Source organism: Mustela nivalis (assembly GCF_964662115.1).
Source record: "Mustela nivalis genome assembly, chromosome: 8".
NCBI classification, from domain to species: domain Eukaryota; kingdom Metazoa; phylum Chordata; class Mammalia; order Carnivora; family Mustelidae; genus Mustela; species Mustela nivalis.
The window spans coordinates 73,411,555-73,434,714 of record NC_139027.1 but is presented as its reverse complement, the minus strand read 5'-3'; the positions used below and the strand labels follow the sequence as shown (position 1 = coordinate 73,434,714).

General features: G+C 40.7%; 1 protein-coding gene across 7 annotated transcripts in view; it reads right to left on the bottom strand.

Annotated features, from left to right (window-relative positions):
• Positions 1-23,160, bottom strand: part of CRACDL (CRACD like) — a 131,121-nt gene that overhangs the window by 36,001 nt on the left and 71,960 nt on the right. For all 7 annotated transcript variants that reach the window (XM_082746778.1, XM_082746783.1, XM_082746780.1 and 4 more), the window contains 4 exons: positions 18,659-18,738; positions 8,421-8,589; positions 1,397-1,532; positions 896-1,060 (listed from right to left, as the gene is read on the bottom strand). In XM_082746778.1, coding sequence (XP_082602904.1) covers positions 896-1,060; positions 1,397-1,532; positions 8,421-8,589; positions 18,659-18,728 — 540 coding nt within the window. In that variant the 5' untranslated portion in view covers positions 18,729-18,738. The remainder of the gene's footprint in view (positions 1-895; positions 1,061-1,396; positions 1,533-8,420; positions 8,590-18,658; positions 18,739-23,160) is intronic.

Here is a 23,160-nt window from a genome sequence, read left to right as displayed (position 1 = left end):
GCTTCTGGTTGTCCAAGCTGAAGTGACTGCTGATGTATTACAGTGTAGCTCAGAATCTACACGACAGTGGTTCATGATGAATCCCCGAGATTCCCAGTGAAGAGCTCTTCACTAGGGCACAAGCCAGAGCTCCAAGAATGCACCGGGCAGGGGAGTGGCTACAAAACATGGACTCTGGCCTTTGTTTTTCAAGTGTGAGCAAAAAACATACAACTCAGCAGGGCTGGTCTAAAGGGAAAATGATCATTTATGTACAAGCACAGCCTATGGGCTTAAGATGGCGGCACCACGAGCAGGGTGACTTCCTTGGGGCGCAATTCTTCATCCTGTTTCCTAATGGGAAAGAGTGTTATCTACAATCAGCTCCCTTGCCCTGCTGAGGTCATAATACCCCTCCTGCTTGTCAAAGCCCTGTTTTCCAGCAGCACACTACCGCATTCTAGCCCTACACCAACAGGTTCTCATGGTCCTAAACTAAGATCAGAGAGTCCAGATTAAGCCACATATGTTCGCCACTCCCTCTCCCTCCAGCCAGATGTCATGACAACAGAAAACAGACATAAAGGTGTTTTCCTACTTTCAGATGGGATGCCTGGTCTGGTCATCTGCTCAGACAGGAAAAACCAGGTAGAGGATTGATTGTATCAGATCTGTAACCATTACAAAAAATGTTACCAAAACTGTATCTCCTGACAAGATGGACATTTCTGCTCAAGTAACAGAAACAACCCAAGACTGTGAGCTCCACTTACCTGGTCTGGAATACCGCCTGGCCACACAGACCATGGGACTCTTACATAAGGAGCACACGGGGGCCACCAGAGCACATCCCCACCCTCAGTGCCCTCTGAAGTGGGTGCACACCAAGCCACGAGGTGGCACAGGCTTCACTTGCCTTTATGGTTGTGCCAGGACCGATGTCAGGTAGCAGGGATATCTCTGGGGGGCTCCTGGGTAGACCGTCATCCTCAGAACTCATTCCGGCGTCATCTCCCCGCTTGGCAGGAAGGCCCCCCGGAGGAGGTGGCGGCCCCATTTTCACATTACACTGTATTTTTAGCTAGATTGTAATAAAGAACATTTGCTCTTATTTTCATCAGCAACTTCTTATCAACAAATCTTCCTGCTCCCATTCATTCATTCAGGGTCTATTTTCAATGTCCCTGCCTGGTGTAGTGGACTGAACTGAAAAGCGTTGTCTGCCACCATACTTCCTGCTCTTGAAAATGAGTGGTGACAATTCAGGATGAGTCAGGATCTGTCTGTAAGTAATTCGGAGTGTCCTGCATGCAATTATACTTCAGAATATGTCAAATAACAGGCAGAAAATAACTTGAAAATGTCTTGACTCGTATTTGACATACATACCAAGTGTCACTGCCAAGGAGAAGTTTACCTGCAGGGCTTTAATCCGGTCGCACACATTTTCTTGGGAAAATACCCGCACAGGTCGAGGGGGATCTTGTCCCGACTCAGGAATGAAAATACTGTCATGCGACAGGGCCCGGCTACCCAGTGCGCTCCTCGACTCCCTAGGACACAAGAGGCACCATGAGAGTCTGCACTCCTCCACGTCTCATGCTGGGTGCGCAGGATGGACAGGAGGGCCGGGGCCGAGGGGCACAGCCACAGTAAGCTCTCAGTTGTATTTATTTTTAAATGGCTTTTCACTCCGGTTTATCCCCACCCTGTCAAATACCACAGCCAATGATGAGGAGCACTGCAGAGGTAGGAATTTTCCTGATGGCTCTGAAGGTTGTGTGAATTCTTTTTATTAATGGGAAAACCAGCGTTTGATGTGGTGTGAGGTCCAAGACAGCAGGCCTGCAAGAGGAAGGGCTGGCTGGGTGGGGTGCGGGGTGTGTGCAGAATACTGTACTGGATGCCTGAGGAAGGTGAAATCATTCCTGTGGGCAAACAGGCCGGCCGGTCCTCAGTAGGCTAGATGTCGTGTCTGCACAGCAGCTGAGGATTTGCCTGACAGAGGCATCCTGGCAAGGTGGTCCAAAACACACATCCACGGACTGGGTTTGAAATGGGAACTGCTGATCTGCAAAGCTGTGCCCTCTTTTCATTACCTGCTGTGAATGATCTGTCTAATCCAGCTTGTGTGCCTAGCCCTGGAGCACAGAGGGTGGGGCCTTTCCATCATCCCCATCCCGGCCTCTGCCCCAGCTCCGAGCTCGAGACTCCATTTAGGAACCGAGTGCACAGGACATTCACACAGTGTCTGTCCTAAGAGGATGTGGGAGTTAGCTGTCTGAACAATAGGTGGAAGGAGATGATTGAGACCCAATGATGAAGGAAGGAAAACCTGCCCCCACCGGTACTGGGCATCTGTGCTCTATGCTCCCCCACCCGCAGGCCGCCCCAGGCATCCTGTTCTCTGTGTGGCATTAAGAACTCTTGGGGGTGGTCCCACTCCACTGTAGATCACATTTTGTTGGTTAATGGTGCTTGCCAACTTCTTTCTAGCTCATGGTAGTGAGTCTGCATCAGGGGAACCTAGAGGCTCCCAGAAGGATGTGTCCTCACTCTTCTGGGAGGGTATGAAGCCCAGTGAAAGAACCCGGCAGGCCCTCCCTGCCAGCGGCATCTCCTGTTACAAAGATCACATGCACACCTGCCTTTCCTTCCTACTGTGGGTAGCCCATAGTCATGCCCTTTGAGAACCATAACCACTACTCCAATGTCTCTACTCTTGGTATAAGCAGAAGTTGAGAGAGCATGAAAAGGCCTCTGCAAAGATACACTGGCAAAAACATAGAAGGTCATACACTCAGGGCCATTCATTACTATTACAGAAGGAAGAGACCACCAACATCCCAAATGGCCCTCAGCAGGTATCTGCATAAACCAAGGCACATCATCTAATGAAGACTCCTTCCCACCCTGCAGGTGACCATGTGGTAGGGCAGCACCAGACTGCACAGAGTGGAAAATGAAGCAGAGTGCATGACAAGGTTTATGGTATGTCAGCTCTATGTGGGGAAGGGGTGTCTGAATATAGGTGAACATAGGTGAAGAGGTATGTTGTTTGCTTACATTTTAAAACATAAAAATAGAAGGATACGTAATAGTTTCCGTTGGGGGGAGGGACAAGACATGATCGGGGAACAGGGTGCCAAGGTACTTATACATGTATAATTTTGCCTTTAGAATTATGTAAATGTTTTATATAGTTAAACGACAAAATCAGACAAAAAGAGAAATAAGATAATCTCTGAAACTAGAAAACAAACAGAAATAAACGAGCCTAATTTTATATCATATTGTTAGCATAACTGCACAGAGGACAGAATGGTTTCAAGTGATTTTAACTCAACATCCAAGTGACTGCTTTTTTTTTTTTTTTTTTTTTTGAGAGAGAGAGAGAGGGTGAAGGAGAAGTGAGGGGAAGAGGGGAGAGGGAGAGAGAGAGCATGGAGCCCAACAAGAGGTTTGATCTCACAACCCTGAAATCATGACCTGAGCTGAAACCAAGAGTTGGACATTTAACTGAATGAGCCGCCCAGGTGCCCCCCAGATGACTTTTGACTCTCCATTCATAACAGGATAAATTCCAAGAACAAAAGAACCCACAAAGTTATAAAATTACACTTGGTAATCTTTTTGGTAGCAATACTGATTTTTAAAAATGGTACAGAACAATCTTAATAGACGTAACCTCTATGTGGGAAAGCGGGGTAATGAGATTATTGTAGGTATATTATATGGGGAAGAAAGTGAATAATTTTGTTAATATCACTAGGAACTAAGTGTATAAGAGAACAGAGAATTCAAATAATTAAAGTAAAAAAAATTTGTCTTAAGTTTGAACTGGAAATATCAGTGAGTTATTTTTCTCTTAAAAAACAGAATTTATTTTCTAGTATCTAATCTACTGAAGAAGTCTAGAAGCAATGAGAGCCAGCTAGCAATCATCACCTCTGGCAGCTAGACTGTGGTCTCTAAAAATCATTTCATACTAAAAGGAATGGGGACCATATGAAGAGGTGGCTGATTGTAGGTCTAGGCCTGGAAATGTACCAAATAAAGCAGGGATTTCTCATCGTATAAGGAAGCAAGGAAGGTTTCAAAAATAAATGGGGTCATGTCTAAAGAACCCAGGAGCTAATCTGAAGTGACTCCCAGTAGTGTAAGATGAGGCATTGTGAGCATAAAAATGAATACTGTCATGTGCTAAAGCAAATAAAATATATAAAAATCCATGCATTCACAATGATATATATTAAAAAAAAAAAACCAAACAGAAAAAAAAACCCCAAAACTCATTGGTCTGTGCTGGAAGTGAGGGTACCAGCTAGAGCACCAGAGCGTTACTCTGAAGGTAGATTGGTGAAAGGAGAACCAGGCATTATTCTGCCTTTCACGGACAACTTGCATGTTACAGAAACCAAGGGGTTGATGGAAAAAAGTTCTCCACCATGTAAGAATTCCAGCTAACATATGCAGAATGAGTGATACAATTAGGAAAGCCACCATTTTGCAATAAAATAATGGATCCAGGCAATGATCATCAGTAGGTGTTGAAACCATTAGGTGAAGGTTTGTGGAGCTATCACATGGAGAGAGACCCCTGAACCCACTGTTCTGTCTCAGTGTTGTGAGAAGTGGGACAACCAGATGGCATGTGCCTCATGAGGCAATGTGACAGTAAGTACCCAGTACCTTCTTGAACCTAAATCGAATTAAATATCCAGATCCATCTAACACTTTACAAGAGATTCAGAGACTATAAAAATGAGTTAAATCACACCAAGAGAAAGCAAATCCAGAATGTGGGATATTTGGCAGAGAAAATTACCTTGCTTCTCCATCAGATCAATGGCATGAAACAAAGTGGGGTGGGTCTAGAGGGAGAAGGAAAATCATTACAGAACAAGAGACTTAAAAAGCATAACAACACAGACACAATAAATGGGTGTCAGCCTTTTAAACCCACAGGGTCCCATGTGGTTTGCCAGCATTAACGCACCTTGACAAATGGAACTCTTTGCTCATGGTGTTGGATGAGAAGTTGCTACAGAATCTAGAAAGCACACAGACTCTCAAAGGGGCTAAAAAGTGCCTCTAAGATTTTGTCCGTTATATAGTCAATTAATTTATAACAAAGAAGCCAAGAATATACAATAAGGAAAGGACAGTCACTTCTGTAAATGGTACTAGAAAAACTGAATAGCCACAAGTGAAAGAATGACACTGAACCCTATCTTACACCATAGAAAAAATGAATTAAAGACTTAGATATTAAGACCCAAAACCATAATACTCTTGGAAGAAAACAGGTAGTAAGTGACCTTGACATGGGTCATGGCAATAATTTCTTAAAAGCAAAGGCAACAAAAGAAAAATAAAGAATGAGACTATATCAAATTTAAAATCTTCTACACAGCAAAGGAAACCATCAACAAAATGAAAAGACAACCTAGAGAATGGGAGAAAATATTTGGAAATCATATTATCTGATAAGGGGTTAATATAAAAAATATATAAAGGACTCATATAAATCAATAGCAAGAAAAAAAATCTGATCCAAAATAGGTAGAGGAATTAAATAGACATTTTCCCAAAGACACACAAATGGCTAACAGACACATGAAAAGATGCTCAATATCACCCATTGTTAGGGAAATGCAAATCTCACACTTGTTAGAATGGCTATCATCAAAATGATAAGAGATAAATGTTGGTGAGGATGTGGAGAAAAACAAACTTTTGTGCAGTGTTGGTGGGAACATAAGTTGGTGTAGTCACTGCGGAGAACTGCATGGAGGCTCCTCAAAAAATTTAAAATAGAACTACCATAGGATCCAGCAATTCTACTTCTGGGTATTTATCCAAAGGAAATGAAAATAGGATCTTGAAGAGATATCTGCCCTCCTATACTCACTGCATTATTCACAACAGCCAAAATATGGAAACAATCCAAGTGTCTATCAATATGAAGATTGTTAATATCACTAGAAACCAAGTGTATAAGAGAACAGTGAATTCAAATAATCAAAGTAAAAAAATTTGTCTAAAGTTTGAACTGGAAATATCAGTGAGTTATTTCCATCCAGATGGATGGATACAGAAAATGTAGTCTGAATGTGTGTGTATACATATACACATGGTATGTTACTAAGTTACGAGAAAGGGGGACATCCCTGGTTTTGTGACAACATGGATGAGCCCCAGGGGCGTTACACTAAGTGCAACAAAGAAGACAGAGAAAGATAAAAAACTGTATGATTTCACTTATATGCAGAATCTAAGAAAGTTGAACTCACAGAACACATAGTAGATGGTGGTTACTAGGGGTTGCAGGGTGGAGGACATGGCACAAACTTCCAGTTCTTTTTTTTTTTTTTAAGATTTTTTTAATTTATTTGAGAGAGAGAGACAGTGAGAGAGAGCATGAGAGCATGAGCGAGGAGAAGGTCAGAGAGTGAAGCAGACTCCCCATGGAGCTGGGAGCCCGACTCAATCCCGGGACTCCGGGATCATGACCTGAGCCGAAGGCAATCGTCCAACCAACTGAGCCACCCAGGCGTCCCAAACTTCCAGTTCTAAGATGAGGAAGTAAGGACATTGACAGCACAGTTTTGTATGGCACAGTCATTATCGTTAATACTCTTGTATTATACACTTGGAAATTGTTAAGAGTCTAGATCTTAAATACTCTCGCCTTAAAAAATAAATAGTAATTAGGGGACGTGATGCAGGTGTTAGCTCTACGGTGGTAATCTGTTTTTAATATATATGTGTATTAAATCAACATGTTATATGCCTTAAAATTCCACAAAGTTATGTATTAATTTTCTTCCAGTAAAGTTGGGGGAGGAAAAGATCTTGTCTTATCCTCTGTGTTGCTCCCTAAAAGCAATGCACTTCCTGGGCCTCATCAGACCCCACCCCTAGCCTAGCATCACTCCGGCAAACTCCTCCCCACCTCCATCAAGGAGCCAGATGCATGGCTTGGTCCCAGGACCTTGAGATCATGACCTGAGCCAAAGGCAGATGCTGAACTGACTGAGTCACCATGGCGCTCCGTCAGCAAATTTTTACCAGTAATTGAGGACCTGGCCCCTGCCAGGTGCTGGGAACATAAAGATAAAAAGGAATTTGTCCCCATTGTCTGTGGGCTCCAGAGACAATGAGGAGACACATAGGTAGAGAGGTCATTTCTGACAAATGTACAGACACACACACCCTGCTCCCCGCACTGCTGTGGTCCTGTTCTCTGGTTGGAAGGGCCACTGTGTTCGGGTCAAGAGACAGGGCATGGGTGGTGAGTGAGTGTTATAATTTCCCTGGGGCTGGTCCAGTGAAGACATTTACTAATCAGCAGGATTATCATGATAATGTCTTGCTCCCCCATAATTTGGAGCACACTGTCTTAAAAAATGCGTGCACCGCCCGTCCTCCACGCTCTTGATGAAGTGTAACGTGGGTCCTTTCGGCTCCCTGCCAGCACCAGGAAAGACAAAAAACCCACCAAAAACCCCGAAAGAAAAAAAAACTTGAATCTTTCCACTTCAGTCATTTGGTGCCACCAAGTGGTCAACGCAATTTCTACTCCTCTAAAGCCGGCAAGGAGCTGGGGGGAGAAGAAGGGGACCGGGATCCTGCAATACCGGGATCCTGAAACTTGTGACCCTGTCCTAGCCGGGTCTGTTCCCCCATCCCAAGGGTCATTATACCTTCTGTGGAAACAAACTATGTTTGTTGCATGGCAACAAATCTGTTTTCTCCCCCCTTTTATTCATAGAAGTGACTTCTGGAATCACTGAATCAGGCATACTGCAACTATATTTTGGTGACGTACTAATTCTAGAAATAAGGATTACTTCACTAGATTTCCCCCAAGTTTTCATACCTATTGATTCTATTGTATCCAACAAGAATTTTGAATGATTTTTCCAAGACTTTCCCCCACCCCTCTCTCCTTCTAATGGAAAATTTTCTTATTAGATAGTTCAAAGTTCAGGCTTAGAGAGATGTATTTTCCTGGTATATTCTATGCCTTCAAAAGAGTGTTAAGTCATATAAAATCATGGCTTGTGTCCTAATCTTACAGCTTTCACTTGCAGGGCAATGGGCAAGTTCTCCAAAACTTCTCTAGAGCTTGGTTTGCTTACTTATAAGATGGTAGTTCTGGCCTCCTCTCCCACAGTGATTGGAGACTTTTAATAAACACAGCACTTGGCACATAGGTACGTATAATGTTTTCCCTCAACCTTCTCCATCCCTATATATAAAAAGACAGAAAATACAACTTCCCTGGAAGAACCTCCAGTGGAATTCCCTAGAAGAGAAAGAGACTCAGAAATCCAGCCAGTTAGTAGGACACCAAGACAGAGTATCTGGGTCCTCCCACACTCCCACCGGCTTATTGGGGCACAGGAGCCTGAAGGATGGATGGGGTAACTTACTCAAGCTCATCCTCTGAGTCATATCCTACTGGCCCCGACTCGATGGCAATCACCTCACTTTTCGCCTGACTTTGTTTCCAGGTGCTATTTCCGGTGGAAGACGTCGATTCCTTTCTCTTCTTTTTCCCGAAGAACTTCTTAAATGTCTTAAACTTGGACTTTTTCTTTCCTATGCAGAAAGAATGCATGTGGTTACTTGCTGAGCACGTGTGAGGTGTGCACCATGCATCCATTACTTACTCCTGGGAAGTCCTTTTTCCACACAGAAGTACGTGAAGTACATAGACAACTGCTTTTGCACATCTGAAAAAATCGATCCCACAACTCTGTGATCATGACCTGAGCCAAGATCAGGAGTAGGATGCTTAACCAACTGAGCCGCCTGGACACCCTCACATGCTTCTTTTTTAAATTGCTGAGTAACAGTCTACTGTACAAACAAGAGCAAGTTTTTATATCTAAAATATACAGAGCTGAAAGCCAAAAGACCTGGTGAGGTAAAGGCCATGTGTTAGCTCAAATTAGTTTTCTGAATAATCCTCAACTGCTTCATTTCTCATGAATGTGTGCACCAAGGACAATCAGAGGAGACCCAGCCTCATGGTGCTCACTGGAATGCCAGACGCCAGGAGGAGCTGACAACTTGTGGTGGAAAAGAAAACGTCAAACGGTGGTGGCAGCACTGATCCCCCCCGCTGTGCTATGCTTCCTGGATTGTTAGAATTTATGACACTTTGAAACATTTTGTGATCTCTTCTCTGATGCTTCCTTTATTCTCACCCACAAATTCTATCACGTTTAGGATCCTGTGACGTCACATGACCAGCTCAGGGAACTTCATTCCTTTCCTTCTGAATATTTATGATAAACAACAGAAAGATGTGACATCAGAGATCACCAGGATATGTCAAACATATCTTGAACACTTCCTAAAACAATTTATTGGTTTTATAAGTAAACAATTTTGTAAGATTCCTTTAAAAAAAAAAAGATGTTATTTGAGAAAAATAGAGCAGGGGAGGGGCATGATGAGCATGTTGGCTTTGTTAATTCTCTCTGTTGAATGTTTATCTTTTTGTTCTATTCATTTCTGTTCTTATCGTTATTCTTTTCTTCTATTTTCTTCAGATTTACTGTGCTATCTTTTTAAACAACTTAGCTAATTAATTTTTAGGCTTCTTTTTATAGTATATATATTTAAGGCAATACATTTCTCCCTAAATTCCTTTTAGCTGCATCCACATTTTTTAACAGCATGGACGATGTTTCTTTCTTTCTTTATTATCTTTTTATTATCATGATCAATTAGCCAGAATAGAGTACATCATTAGTTTTTGATGTAGTATTCAATGATTCATTAGTTCCAAGTTTTGATATATTTTCATTATTACTAAAATATTGTTGAAATATTTTCTAATTTCCATTATAAAACCTTCTTAGACCTAAAGGTTATTTAGATAAGTGGATCTTAATTTCCAAGCATTTGGAGATTTTCTTAGTATCTTTCTGTTATTGATTTCCAGCTTAAGTGCTCTGTGATCAGTGAGTATCTGGGTGATTTGAAACCATTCAAATGTGTTAAGATTTGCTTTACAGCTTACCATAAATTTGTAAATGTCCCCAGTGTGCTCGACAATAATGTATGTTTGCCAATGTTCTGTATGTGTCCATTAGAACAAGACTTTTTTCTTTTTAATTATGCTGGGTAGGTATGTTGTACCTTTACTAATTTTTAATACATTTGTTCTATCAGTTGCTGATGGAGATGTGATATGGCCCTCTTTACCTTTAGTGATGCTTTTTGCCTTAAATTTTATTTTGACTGCTTTTAATGTATCTACTGAGCTTCCTTTCTCCTAGTATTTACAAGATGCATGTTTTTCTATCCTTTTACTTTCAGATTTTCTGAATCCTTCTACCTAGGACGTAAGTTTTAGAAATCCAGTCTGATGATCTTTAACTTCTAACTGGAACAATTATTGTAATTAGTCTACTTACACTTACTGTAACTACTGCTATGTTAATAAAAACAAGTCTACATCTTAATACTTTTCCGTAATCTCCTCTTCTTGTTGTCTTTGGATTAGCTGACTTTTAAAAGTTATTCCACTCTTCCCACCACAAATTTGTAAGCTATGCCTTTAATGTCTGTTTTGTCCAGTAGTTACCTTGAAACTATGCTATGCATTCTATTGTAGAACAAAACAAGGAACTTAGAATACTTCAATCCTATTTATATGCCCTATTGTTTTCATTCTTTGAAAAACCCAGAAGATACTCTTCTATGTTCATTTAGATGTGTCTGCTTGTTTCTCATTTTCCTTGCTTGTTATTCTTCTTGTGTTCCAGACCTTCCATCTAGGACAATTTTCCTTTGGAATCTGGTTTGGGAGGGTCTGCTGAGGACAAATTCAGTTTCTGTTTGTCTGAAAATGGCTTTATACCTCCTTCATGCCTAAAATATATTTTTCTTAGGTATAACTTTCTAGGTTGGCAGTTATTTTTTTCTAAGTTATTCTTTCAATAATACTGAAAGATTATTTCACTGTTTGGCAGCTTCCATTGTGCAGTCGAGAAGTCAGTTGTCAGCTCCTGCTCTTTTGAAGGTCATCTTTTTTTTTCAGAATGATTTTTCATTTTGTCTTTGATTTTCTACATTTTCACTGTATATGGATTTCCTTTTATTTATTCCTCTTGGGGTTCATTTGATTTCTTAAATCTGTGGGTCAGGTCATCATTTTAAAAAATCTGTTCCAGAAGATTCCCTGCTATTCTCTCCTCCCTTGAGACTATGGTCATGTGTATGTTCTATTCTTTCACTTATTTTTGTGCCTCTTATACTTTTCTGTACCTCCCATCATTTTACCATTCAGTGCTACATTCTGTATACCTTCTTGTGATTGGTCTATCCTGAGCTGATAGATTCTGCTGTTAAACTCATCCACTGAATTTCTAATTGTAACAGTTCTAAAAAAGCCATTTGATGGTTTTCAAATCTGGTATGTCATTTTTTAAAAAGTTATTTTAGAAATTATACAGTAAAGCCAGACTGCCTGGGTGGCTCAGTCAGTTGAACGTCTCTTGATTTCGGCTCAGGTCATGATCTCAGGTTCGTGAGTTTGAGCCCCGTGTTGCGCAACGTGCTAGGTGTGGAGCCTGCTTGGGATTCTTTCTCTCCCTCTCCCTCTTTCTGTCTCTTAAAAAAAAATTACATAGTAAAATTCACTTTTTTGGGGGGACATATAGAGCTTCATAATTATCTCAAGATATAAAACTTTACCACAACTCTTCATACTGTCCTTTTGTAGCCAAACCTGTCCCCTAGCTTTCACCTCTAGAAACCACTGATAGCTTCTCTGTTCCTATAGTTGTACCTTTTCCAGAATGTCATATAGATGGAATCATATAGTATGTGTCCTTTTGATTCTGGGTTCTTCTTCTCAGCACTACACATTAGAGACTCACCCATGCAGTTACATCCATCAGTAGTTTGTTCCTTATTACTGCCAAGTACATTGTAGGGAAAGACCACTTTATTTAAACATTGAGCAAGCTGAAGGACATCTGGATTCACTTCAGTTTTTGGCAATTACGAATAAAGTTGTTATAGGTTTCCTTTTTTTTTTTTTTTTTTTAAGAAAGAAAGAGAGACTACGAGTGAGGGGATGGGGAGAGGGGAAGGAGAAGGAGAGAGTGAATCTCAAGCAAACTCCACCCTGAGCCAAGCTGGACAATGGGGCTCATTCTCACCACCCTGAGATCATGACTGGAGCTGAAATCAAGACTCGGAGGCTTAACCAACTGAGTCACCTAGGCGCCTCTTGTTAAAGTTTTCTGTGTAGACGTTAAGTTTTCATTTCTCTTAGGTTAATACCTAGGAGCAGGACTGCTGGATCACAGACTAAAGATATATTTAATTTGACAAGAAAATGCTGAAATATTTTTGAAAGCGGCTGTACCCTTCTGCATTCTCAACAGCAGTATGAGGATTCCAATTTCCAATTTCCAATTTCCCTGAATCCTCCAGCACCTGCTGCTGTCAGCAGCGGTGTTGTTTCTGTTTGGATATTCTAACAGGTGTACAGTAATATAGTAGTTTCGACTTGCATTAACTAAAAGTTGAGCACTTTTTCATGAGCTCATTTGCCATCTGTGTATCTTCTGGGGTAAAGCATCTTTTAGAACCTTTGCCTATTTTTTATTTGAGTTGTTTGTTTTCGACTATTGAATTTTGAGAGTTCTAAACACAAGTCCCTTGTCAAGGATGACTTAAAAATATCGCCTCCCAGGCTGTGACTAGTCTTTTCATTTTCTTAACAGGGTCTTTCACAGAGAAATTTTTTAAATTTTAATGAAGTCCAAGTTAGGGATGGAGGTGTCCTATCTAAGAATTCTATGTAATTCTAGGTCACCTACATTTTCTATGTTTTCTTTGAAAGGTTTCATAGTGTTACATTTATGCCTATGATATATTTTAAGTTTACTTGTATGTCGTCTGTAGGTGTAGGTGAAAGTTCTTTTTTTTTTCCCCATCCAGATGTTCAATTTCTTCTAGCACCCTTTGTTGAAAAGACAACCCTCTCTCCACTGAATCAGTGCTCTTTCTTTGTCAAAGACCACTTGACCATATTTGCACGGATGGGTCTGTTTTTGGCCTGTGCTCTATCTGCACGAATCCATCCTTTTGTCAGTACTGCACTTGGCTTCATTATTGCAGCTTTACAGTAAGTCTCGAAATCAGGTAATAGGAGTTTTCCAATTTTGTTCTTTGTCCAAATTGTTTTCACTATTCTAGTTCTCTTGCTGTTTCATGTAAATTTTGGGATCAGCTTGTCAATGCTGGAAAAATATCCCGCTGGGATTTTGATTGTTTCATTTTATTCCTCCTCCTCCTTCCCATCCCTGTCAGGTTATTTCAAAGCAAATCCTCCCAGATACTATGATCACTTCATCCAATGGATCTGGTTTCTTCCTAAATAAAAAAATCTTTGACTTTTCATGGAAATCAAATGAATGATCCTTGGTCTTCACGCTTGCTGAACCATGTCCAGCCTTCCCCAGCGGATGTATAAACAGTCTCCTCTCCCCCAAAGGTATGAATGCACCATTCTGAAGCTCAGTTTGGGGGAGAACTGACATTGTAGCAACACCGAGTCTTCCAATCCATAAATGTGGTTTTAGTCCATTCAGACTTCTATAATAAAGTACCATAGACTGGGTAGCTTATGAGTAACAGAAATTCATTTCTTGCTGCTCTGGAGATGAGAAGCTTGCAATCAGGGAACCAGCATGGTGGGGCTCTGTTGGGAGCCCCCTCATGGGCTGCTGACCGCAAATTCTTGCTGTGCCCTCACGTGGCAGAAAGAAAGCAAGTAGCTCTCTGGCCCCTTCTGATAAAGGCACTAATTCCATTCCTGAGAGCTCCACGCTCATGACCTACCTGCCAGAGGCTCCACCTCCTAATATCATCACATGGAGGGGTTAGGACTTTAACATATGAGCTTTGGGGGGAAATCAGATACTCAGTCCATAACGCTTAATATGCCACTCCATGTATTTAGGTCTTTGCTGATCTAGGACTTTCTTTAAGCAACTCTTTTTTGTATTTTTCAGTATGTGGAGCCTGCATATATTTGGTCAGATATATACCAAAGTATTTTATTTGTGCTATTGTAAATGATACTTTTGAAAATTTAGTTTTTCAATCGTTTATTGCTAGTTACAGAGAAATACAATTGATATTTGTACTTTGACCTGACATCTAACAGTCTCACTAAACTTGAGAGATCTAAGTACTTTTTTGACATTTCATATAATCATGTCATCTGCAAATAAAGATAGTTTTATTTCTTCCTTTCACGTGTATCCCTTTTATTTCTCTCTCTTGCCTTTGAGCACTGGCTATGACACCTTTTATAGTTTCTGGTTCCTTCCAGATACTTTCAAACTTTTAAAAAATTGTCTTTGAATATACTGTGTACAATTGTTTTATAGCACATATTTGATAGTTCTGATATTTGATGTCTTTGAGTGTCTGCTTCTCTTGTTTCTGCTGTATATGAGTTTGCTAGGGCTGCTGGAACAGTACCACGAACCAAGCAGCTTCAACGGCAGAGTTGCTCTGGAGTCTCAGTTCTGGAGGCTAGAAGTCTGAGGTCAAGGTGTTTTTGGCAGTTTACTTCAAGTCACTGTGACAGGGAAATCTGTTCCATCTCCTCTGACTTCTGGTGATTTGCTGGGAACTGCTGGCATTCCTTGGTGTGTAGATGCCATCACCCTGATCTGACTTCATCTTCATACGGTGTTTTCCCTATGTGTGTCTGTGTCCATATTTTCCCTTTTTATAAGGGTATCAGTCGTAGTGGATTAGGGGCCCACCATCCTCCAGTATGACCTTCTCTTAACTAATTATATCTTCAATGACCCAATAAGGGCATTTTTTGAGCCACTAGGGGTTAGGACTTCAAACTATGACTTCTGGTGAGACATAACTGAACCCAAAATGTGTCAGTTCTCATTCATAGTGCCCTACTGCTTTATATGCTTGATCATCACTGACTATATGTTTGTCATGGAGCTTAAAACATTTTCTTTAATAATTTGAAGTCTAGATAGAAGGCACCTTTCTTCGGAGAAGATTGCTTGATTCTATAAGGTACCTATGGTCATATCCAGACCAAGAATAATATTAGCCAAGTTCAAGGGCTGAGATTCTCTAAATTACCCAAGTGATGCAAACTCAAGCTACAAATCTATAAAGGGTTGACTTACCCCTGGTTCACAATTACTCAGATTTTATTGCTCCTTGGGCTCCCAACTTATTTTCAGGAGGGTCGTCTCATAGACGGCCCACCTGGAATGGACCTGTACTTTGATATCTGACCCATTGCCTCATCTACCACTCCATGAAGATGTGAAAATGAAATTTCAAAACTTCCAAGATTGGTAAATGATCTGAGAGCAAAAGTGGCTTCTATGCTCATTTATCTTTCTGGATTACCATTTCTTTTTCAATTCTGACCTTCTTATTTCTTACTTTTAAAAAGATTTTTCTTATCTAGAATTTTTTTTTTTAAAGATTTTATTTATTTATTTGACAGACAGAGATCACCGGTAGGCAGAGAGGCAAGCAGAGAGAGAGGAGGAAGCAGGCTCCCTGCCGAGCAGAGAGCCCGATGCAGGGCTCGATCCCAGGACCCTGGGATCATGACCTGAGCCGAAGGCAGAGGCTTTAACCCACTGAGCCACCCAGGCGCCCCTTATCTAGAATTTTTAAATCATTTTATTTTTCTTCATCAGGAATCACTTCTCGGCCTTTTGGCTAAGATCAAGTGTATTTTTCTTCATCAAGATAAGTGTACTTTTTCGGGGCGCCTGGGTGGCTCAGTGGGTTAAAGATAAGTGTACTTTTTCATCCCCATCCCCTATTTTCCCCACCCCCCAGCCACCTCCCCTCTGGTATCCATCAGTTTATTTTCTGTAGTTAAAAATCCGTTTCTTGGGACGCCTGGGTGGCTCAGTTGGTTAAGCGGCTGCCTTCAGCTCAGGTCATGATCCCAGCATCCTGGGATTCGAGTCCCACATCAGGCTCCTTGCTTGGCTGGGAGCATGCTTCTCCCTCTGCCTCTAGCCTGCCACTCTGTCTGTCTGTGCTTGTGCTCTCTCTCTCTCTAACAAATAAATAAAATCTTTAAAAAAAAAAAAAAAAGAATCTGTTTCTTGGTTTGTTTCCCTCTCTCTTTTGCACCCCCCTTGCTTGTTTGTTTTGTTTCTTTAAGAAAGGAGTGAGATCATATGGTATTTTTCTTTCTCTGACTGATTTATTTTGCTTAGCATTATACTTTCTAGCTCTATCCATGTTGTTGCAAATGGCAAAATTTCATTCCTTTTTATGACTAATATTCCTGTGTGTGTGTGTGTGTGTGTGTGTGTGTGCACATTTATGTAAACCACATCTTCTTTACCCATTCATCAACTGGTGGACACTTGGGCTGTTTCCAAAGTTTGGCTATTGCAAATAATGTCACAATAAACACGGGGGTGCATGTATCCCTTTGACTTAATGTTTTTGTATTTGGGGATAAATACCAGTAGTGTGATTCCTGGATCACAGGGTAGTTCTATTTTCAATTTTTTGAGGAACCTCTATATTGTTTTCCACAGTGGCTATACTAGTTGGCATTCCTACCAACAATGCACAAGGGCTCCTTTTTCTCTAAATCCTCACCAACACTTACTGTTTCTTATGGTTTTGATTTTAGCCATTCTGACAGGTATGAGGTGATATTTCATTATAGTTTTGATCTGCATTTTCCTGATGATAAGTTATGTTTAGTATATTTTGATGTATCTGTTGGCCATCTAGAGGTCTTCTTTGAACAGAAGTTCAAAATCAGATATCATGTCTTCTGTCCATTTTTAACTGGATTATTTGTTTTTTGGGGGGTAATGAGTTGTATTAGTTCTTTATATATTTTAGATACTAACCCCTTACTGGATATATCATTTACAAATATCTTCTCCCATTCAGTAGGTTGTCTTTTAGTTTTGGTGATTGTTTCCTTTGCTATGCAAAAGCTTTTTATTTTGATGAAGTCCCAACAGTTTATTTTTGCTTTTATTTCCCTTCCCCATGTATCTAGAAAAATGTTGCTATGGCCAATGTCAAAGAGATTACTGCCTGTGCTCTGTTTTAGGATTTTTATGGTTTTAGGTCTCACATTTTCTTCATTTCGAGTTTATTTTTGTACATGGTAAAAGAAAGTGGTCCAGTTTCATTCTTTTGCATGTGGCTGTCCACTTTTCCCAACACCATTTGTTGAAGCTTATCTAGAATTTTAAATTTTAGCAAAGGGGTTGATGTGAATAATTTAGTTCACTTATTCGGAAAAAAGAATACTTAGTTTCTCTTTTTCTTTTTAAAAACTGATTCCTCATGGTAACCTCTGTAAATATCCAAAACTGGTGATTATGGAGGCTGTTTCATACTAAGGAAACACATATTCAAAGAATATTTTCTTGTTTAATTAATAATTCAATATCTTGGAATACGAGAAGTTTTGAATTCCATTTTCTCTTACATTTAATTTTTAAAACCTCACCTTGTATTTAGGCCTATTTGGTGTCTATCAATATGTGACAGAGGAAAAGTAGTTCTAATATGGGATAATAAGGAAAATCTGTCTATAATATATGAAATAGCATCTTTAATGAAATTTTAATATCTGAAGCTAAAGGTTAGCATGTAGGATTTAGTACTAATGGAAGTTGTTCCTCTGGGACTATATCAAAGAAAATCATTACTAGCATTTTAACCTTAAACAAGACAGTGATGGAGACCTTTGTTACTGAAATAAGGTGAGTATAAATGGCTAATCTAGGAAAAAGGTATGTTGTCCAAGGATCGGTGTTTTTTTTTTTTTAAGTTTTTTTTTTTTTAAGATTTTATTTATTTATTTGACAGAGAGAGATCACAAGTAGGCAGAGAGGCAGGCAGAGAGAGAGAGAGGAGGAAGCACACTCCCTGCTGAGCAGAGAGCCCGATGCAGAACTCGATCCCAGGACCCTGAGATCATGACCTGAGCCGAAGGCAGCGGCTTAACCCACTGAGCCACCCAGGCGCCCCGATCGGTGTTTTTTAATGCCAATTTTACAACTCTATCAAAACACAAATAACAACTGACAGATAACAGTGAACCAATCACATAACTGGGTAACTCTTAGAACATGTAATGAGATCATGAGTCATGGACCTGGAATTTAGCTCAGTAAGGGGTATAATAAAGGTCTCTAAAGGAGAATAAAAGCCATAAAAGAGAGATCAAAGGCTCTTTCTTAATAATATTATTTCTTCTGCATGATCAGGCCATCTCATACTTTTTCCAACCACCAGTAGATCCTCTGGATGTTCTTAGGTGATAAATAATTCCATTGCTTTCAAGTCAAACAAACGTGGGGACAGATTTACCTCCAGGAATGAGTAAAGTGACTTTAAAAGCCTGTATTTGACAAGTATGAGGTGATACTCAGGGGTACTGCCCTGAGTGGCTTGAAATCATCTGGATATGCTCTCTCATCACCGTAGGAAGGGCATGGGGTATTTGAACACAGTATGAACTGAACCCCCGCCCCCCCGCCCTGCCACACACATAATCCAAAGGCTTGGCTCTGTCAGCCTCTCTCCCTGGCCTGCAACCAGACATGGGCTCTTCCCAGAGAAGAAGAAATGAGGGCCTTACCTGTGCTGTCCTCCCCAAGGCCTTCTGCAGTTTCCCGAAGCTTAATATCCATCACCCTTGTGGAAATCATGTCCAGCTCACTAAAATCAGATGGAAATTCTTGTTAAAATGGACATGCTTAACGGAAGGTAACAATGAGTGAAACGGCTTTGCTGACTGCTTTTTGCCCACGACTTCACCTGCACACACCCCAACAAAGAGAGACTCCAGGGCAGAGTACAGGGCAGCGAAAGCCAAACACATGTCCACAGCTCAAGATTAGTAGCCTCATAGACGTTTATCTAATCACCAACCAGAGCAATTTCATGGAAATCGATGAACTGGAACGAATGCTACACTAATTTGCACAATACATATTTGTTTCCTTTCTTTCAAAAATGTTTTTTTCAGAAAGTATATTTTCCTCATGGGTGATATAAAGGGGATTAAGAGAACACTTGTCACCATGAGCACTGAGCAGTGTACAGAAATGCCGAATCGTTACATTGTACGCCAAACTGCTATCACACTGATTGTTAGCTGTACCTTGAGAAAGAAAAGGAAATTATATTTTTCTCTTACTCTCTGTAGAAAGTTTAGAAGGTAGACAGAATGAAAATTACCCCAAATTCCACCTTAACCAAGGGTAACCACAATTAAGGTTTTGACTTTCTTCCAATATATTTGCGTGTCTGTGCATGCCCACATCTTATTAGGAAGACTGACTTCTTGATTTTCTTGTATCACATCATTAAAATTCTTCATAAGTGTTAATGGCTAAATAATATTTTGATATATAGCTGCAACATCATTAATACATAGTGAGTTCTTTTGAATTTTTATTATGAGAAATCTCAGAGAGATACAGAAATACAGAGAATGTATAATGAACTTAACATATTGTCACTCTTGCTTCATTTTTACACCTTCTTCCTCCCACTCCCACAAGGTTATTTCAAAGCAAATCATCCCAGATATTATTATCACTTCATCCATACAGTCTCATGGTTTCTTCCTAAATTAAAAAGCCCTGGCTCTTTGTGGAAGTCAATTCAAGCTGTGTCCCTGCCTTCCACGGTTGCCTTTAAAACAGGGTCTTCTACTCCATACATACTAATTCACCATTTATATGGAAAGCTGTTTATTACCGGCACTTACTAAGAATCCTCAAACTTCATAAGCAGCTCAAACATCCAATTAGCCAACTAATATTTACCACTTGTACACAGCACATAATGGGAAATAATGGGAGAATTACAAAGAAAATATTTAACAAAGGAAAGGAGTTGCTGGTCTTTGCCAGAGTTGGGTATAACATTTAGGTTTTTAATAATATTAATGGCAAAATGTCCATCTTCTAGTTAGCCAATTCCCGAAAAGGTGAACAAAGTTTTACTGATTTTGTTTCTCCAATGTGCATATAATTTGGCTTCATAAAAATGTCTGGTCAACAGAACGAGGAGAAAAAACCCACATGATCATCTCAAATGATGTGGGGAAAAAATGGCTGACAAAATTCCATACATTAACATGGTAAAAACATTAAATAAGAACAGGAATAGAAGGAAACTCAACATAATAAAGGCCACATCTGACAAATCCAGAGCAAACATCATCCTCAACAGTGAAAAACTGAAAGCTTTTCCTCTAAGATCAGGAACAAGACAAAAGGGACTGATTTCACCACTTCTATTCAATAGAGTATTAGAAGTCCTAGTTAGAGAAAATTAGGCAAGAAAAAGAAGTAGAAGACACCCAAACTGAAAAGGAAGAAGTCAAGGTATTTCTGTTTGCAGATGACATGATCTTATATGTAGAAAACTATAAAGATCCTCCCTAACACAAAAAACTGTTAGAACAAATCAATGAATTCAGCAAAGTTGCAGGACACAAAATGAACACATGAAAATCAGTTGTTTCTATACACGGACAATGAACAATCTGAAAAGGAAAATAAGAAAAACGCTTCCATTTCTAACAGCATCAAAAAGAATAAAATACTGAGAAATAAATTTTACCAAGGAGGTGAAAGACGTGTATACTGAAAACTATAAAATGTTGCTGAAAAAAATTAAAGAAGATATCAGAAAATGGAAAGAGATCTCATGTTCATGGACTGAAAAAGGCTTATCGTGATTTCCCCAAAGCAATGTACAGACACAATCCCTATCAAACTCCCTGATCCCATAGTGTCCTGATATTCTATGAAACTGTGGTGGGGGCAGGGGGATGTGGTACCAGGGCATTTATATGGAAATAAAGAGGGAACAAAGAAGGAAAAGCAGGAAAATGTAAGAAGCAAAGAGAATCAAAATTGTAAGGATTGGTTAAAAGTAACCAACTATTTCCCTGGGTATCATCCTTAAGGCTGCCACTGAACTAGAAAGTTCAAGGGCAAGAGCTTTCTACTGCTTGAGCCACAACAATTGCAATGAACTCTTAAGCATGCAGTGTATCATCTGAACTACCTCATTTAATCCCCAGGAATCTGTAGTATTCACATTTTGGGACCGAGAATATACATCAAATAAAATAATATTTATTTTATTAAATTAATTATAAATTTTATTAATTATAAATTAATATTTATTTTATTAAAATAAAATATTAAATAAGTATATTAACTGGCTCAAAGTAGCAAAGCAGAGACACCAACCTGCATATTCATGTTGACTATATATCTAACAAGGGTGGGCACTTCTTTGGCCTGGGACGCAGTGTGGATGAGACTGACATGCTCCCTGCCTCTTGCAGGTGCTGACCCAGTGAAGGTGAGAGTCCTGAGCTATCATCAGAGGGGTTTCAGGGAAGCTAGGAAATCCAAAGGATATGCACCTCCTACTGAAACGACTCTGTCTGTTAAACAGCCCTGTGCAGAAACATGCCTGCACCCAGAGGCCAGAGGCCCCAGGAGACCAGCCCCTGGGTTTGCCAGAACATCTCAGTTTAGGGTGAAGGGGTTTAAGGCTGTCATTCTGTATCTGTTATCACCCTTGAGGAGTCATGATCATGCAGGTCTATGTGGAAGAGTGCGTGCACAAGCCCCAGGGGTTGGGGTATAGAAGGGCACTGCATCCCACCGAGGGTGGAGCAGATCTGGATGCTCACACTGGCTTCCGCCTGGCTTGAATGATGCAGCTGTGGTGAAGTCATACATGGCAGCAGGTTCAGGAGCTGGTGGGAGGCCCAAGAGAACGGCCCAGTCTTCAACTTGCTATAAGGCATATCCTGGTGGGGCCGGATGCAGGGAGCACAACCAGATGCCAAGGCTGTTAATGGACTCACACATAGAGGCAAAGATCACCCCACAGATGAAGAGATTACATGGGAATCAGGCTCAGCTTACATGGGAAGTTTTAGAACCTGCTTATATTTTCTGTTCTGAGCATCTTTATACCAAGAAGAGTGTAATATGGTGCAGAGGAAAAGGGCAGAGACTGGGACATCAGGGAGTCCAGGGGTTGAAACCTCACCCCACCACATACCAGTGCTAAGCCTCAGTTTCTCCATATATAAAATGGGGATAAAAGAAAACTTTAATTAAATGGACTGCAAACACAGCACGCACAAGCACTTGCTGAGAACAGCTGTCAGTTTCTGCAGCTTGTTGCCCACCTCATACTAATGCATGTTTTTGCTTAAACGTCAACAAAAGCATGCACAACCAGCATGTCCTGGTATCGGGGGAGTTTGAATCTATCTCATGAAGACAGTCTGCTTGTGCAAGAGGCTCACTTTAGAGCCAGTGTTACCCAAGATCAAGACATCTGGATTCTCAGAGGACCCCTGTGCTTGTCGAGCAAGGAGAACCAAACCACTGCCAGGTAACTGGTGAGAACACACTCCAGGCCACAGCAGAATGTCCACCCCTTGGGACTGTGGAGTGTGCACATGGAGGACCTGTGCACATGGAGGACCTTCCTCTTCACTCAGATACCCCAAGGGGTAATACTCTAGAGCTGTTATGACGGAATGTCTTCTCTACTGGGCCCAAGGGCTTGCCTTTCTAAACACATGTTCTCCAACTCCTAGTAAAATTCAAGGACATGCCAGAAGAAAGAAAACCACAATGAGAAAGGTAATGTGGCAAACACCCTATAATTTCCAGTACCCCTTTTCCTTGAACTCCAAGTGCACCTCAGGCCACCTCAATGCTCCCCTACCAGCTTTCTGCCCTCTAGCACCATCCCCAACCTCTGCTGTTCTGACAGCTCTAGTCCAGGGAAAGGAAAACTTATTCTTCAAACTTAGACCCGAGTGGATCTCTTCAGGGATTCTCACTGATTTAAAAGGGGACTGAGCCTCCAGCCCCCTCTGTAGTTCACAGCACTCATCAGTGTGATCAGTAGTGGGGGCACTTACAGAATCCAGGGGAGTCCTGCGTCTAATGAAGCCTCCATGGGTGGGGGGCTGCCCCACTACCTCTCTCTGAACCCTAACTGTAATCACAGGCTCCTGGCAAAATTTCATCATTAGTTGCAGCTTATATTAAAAAATTCTACAAAACTTCATTCATGTGAAGA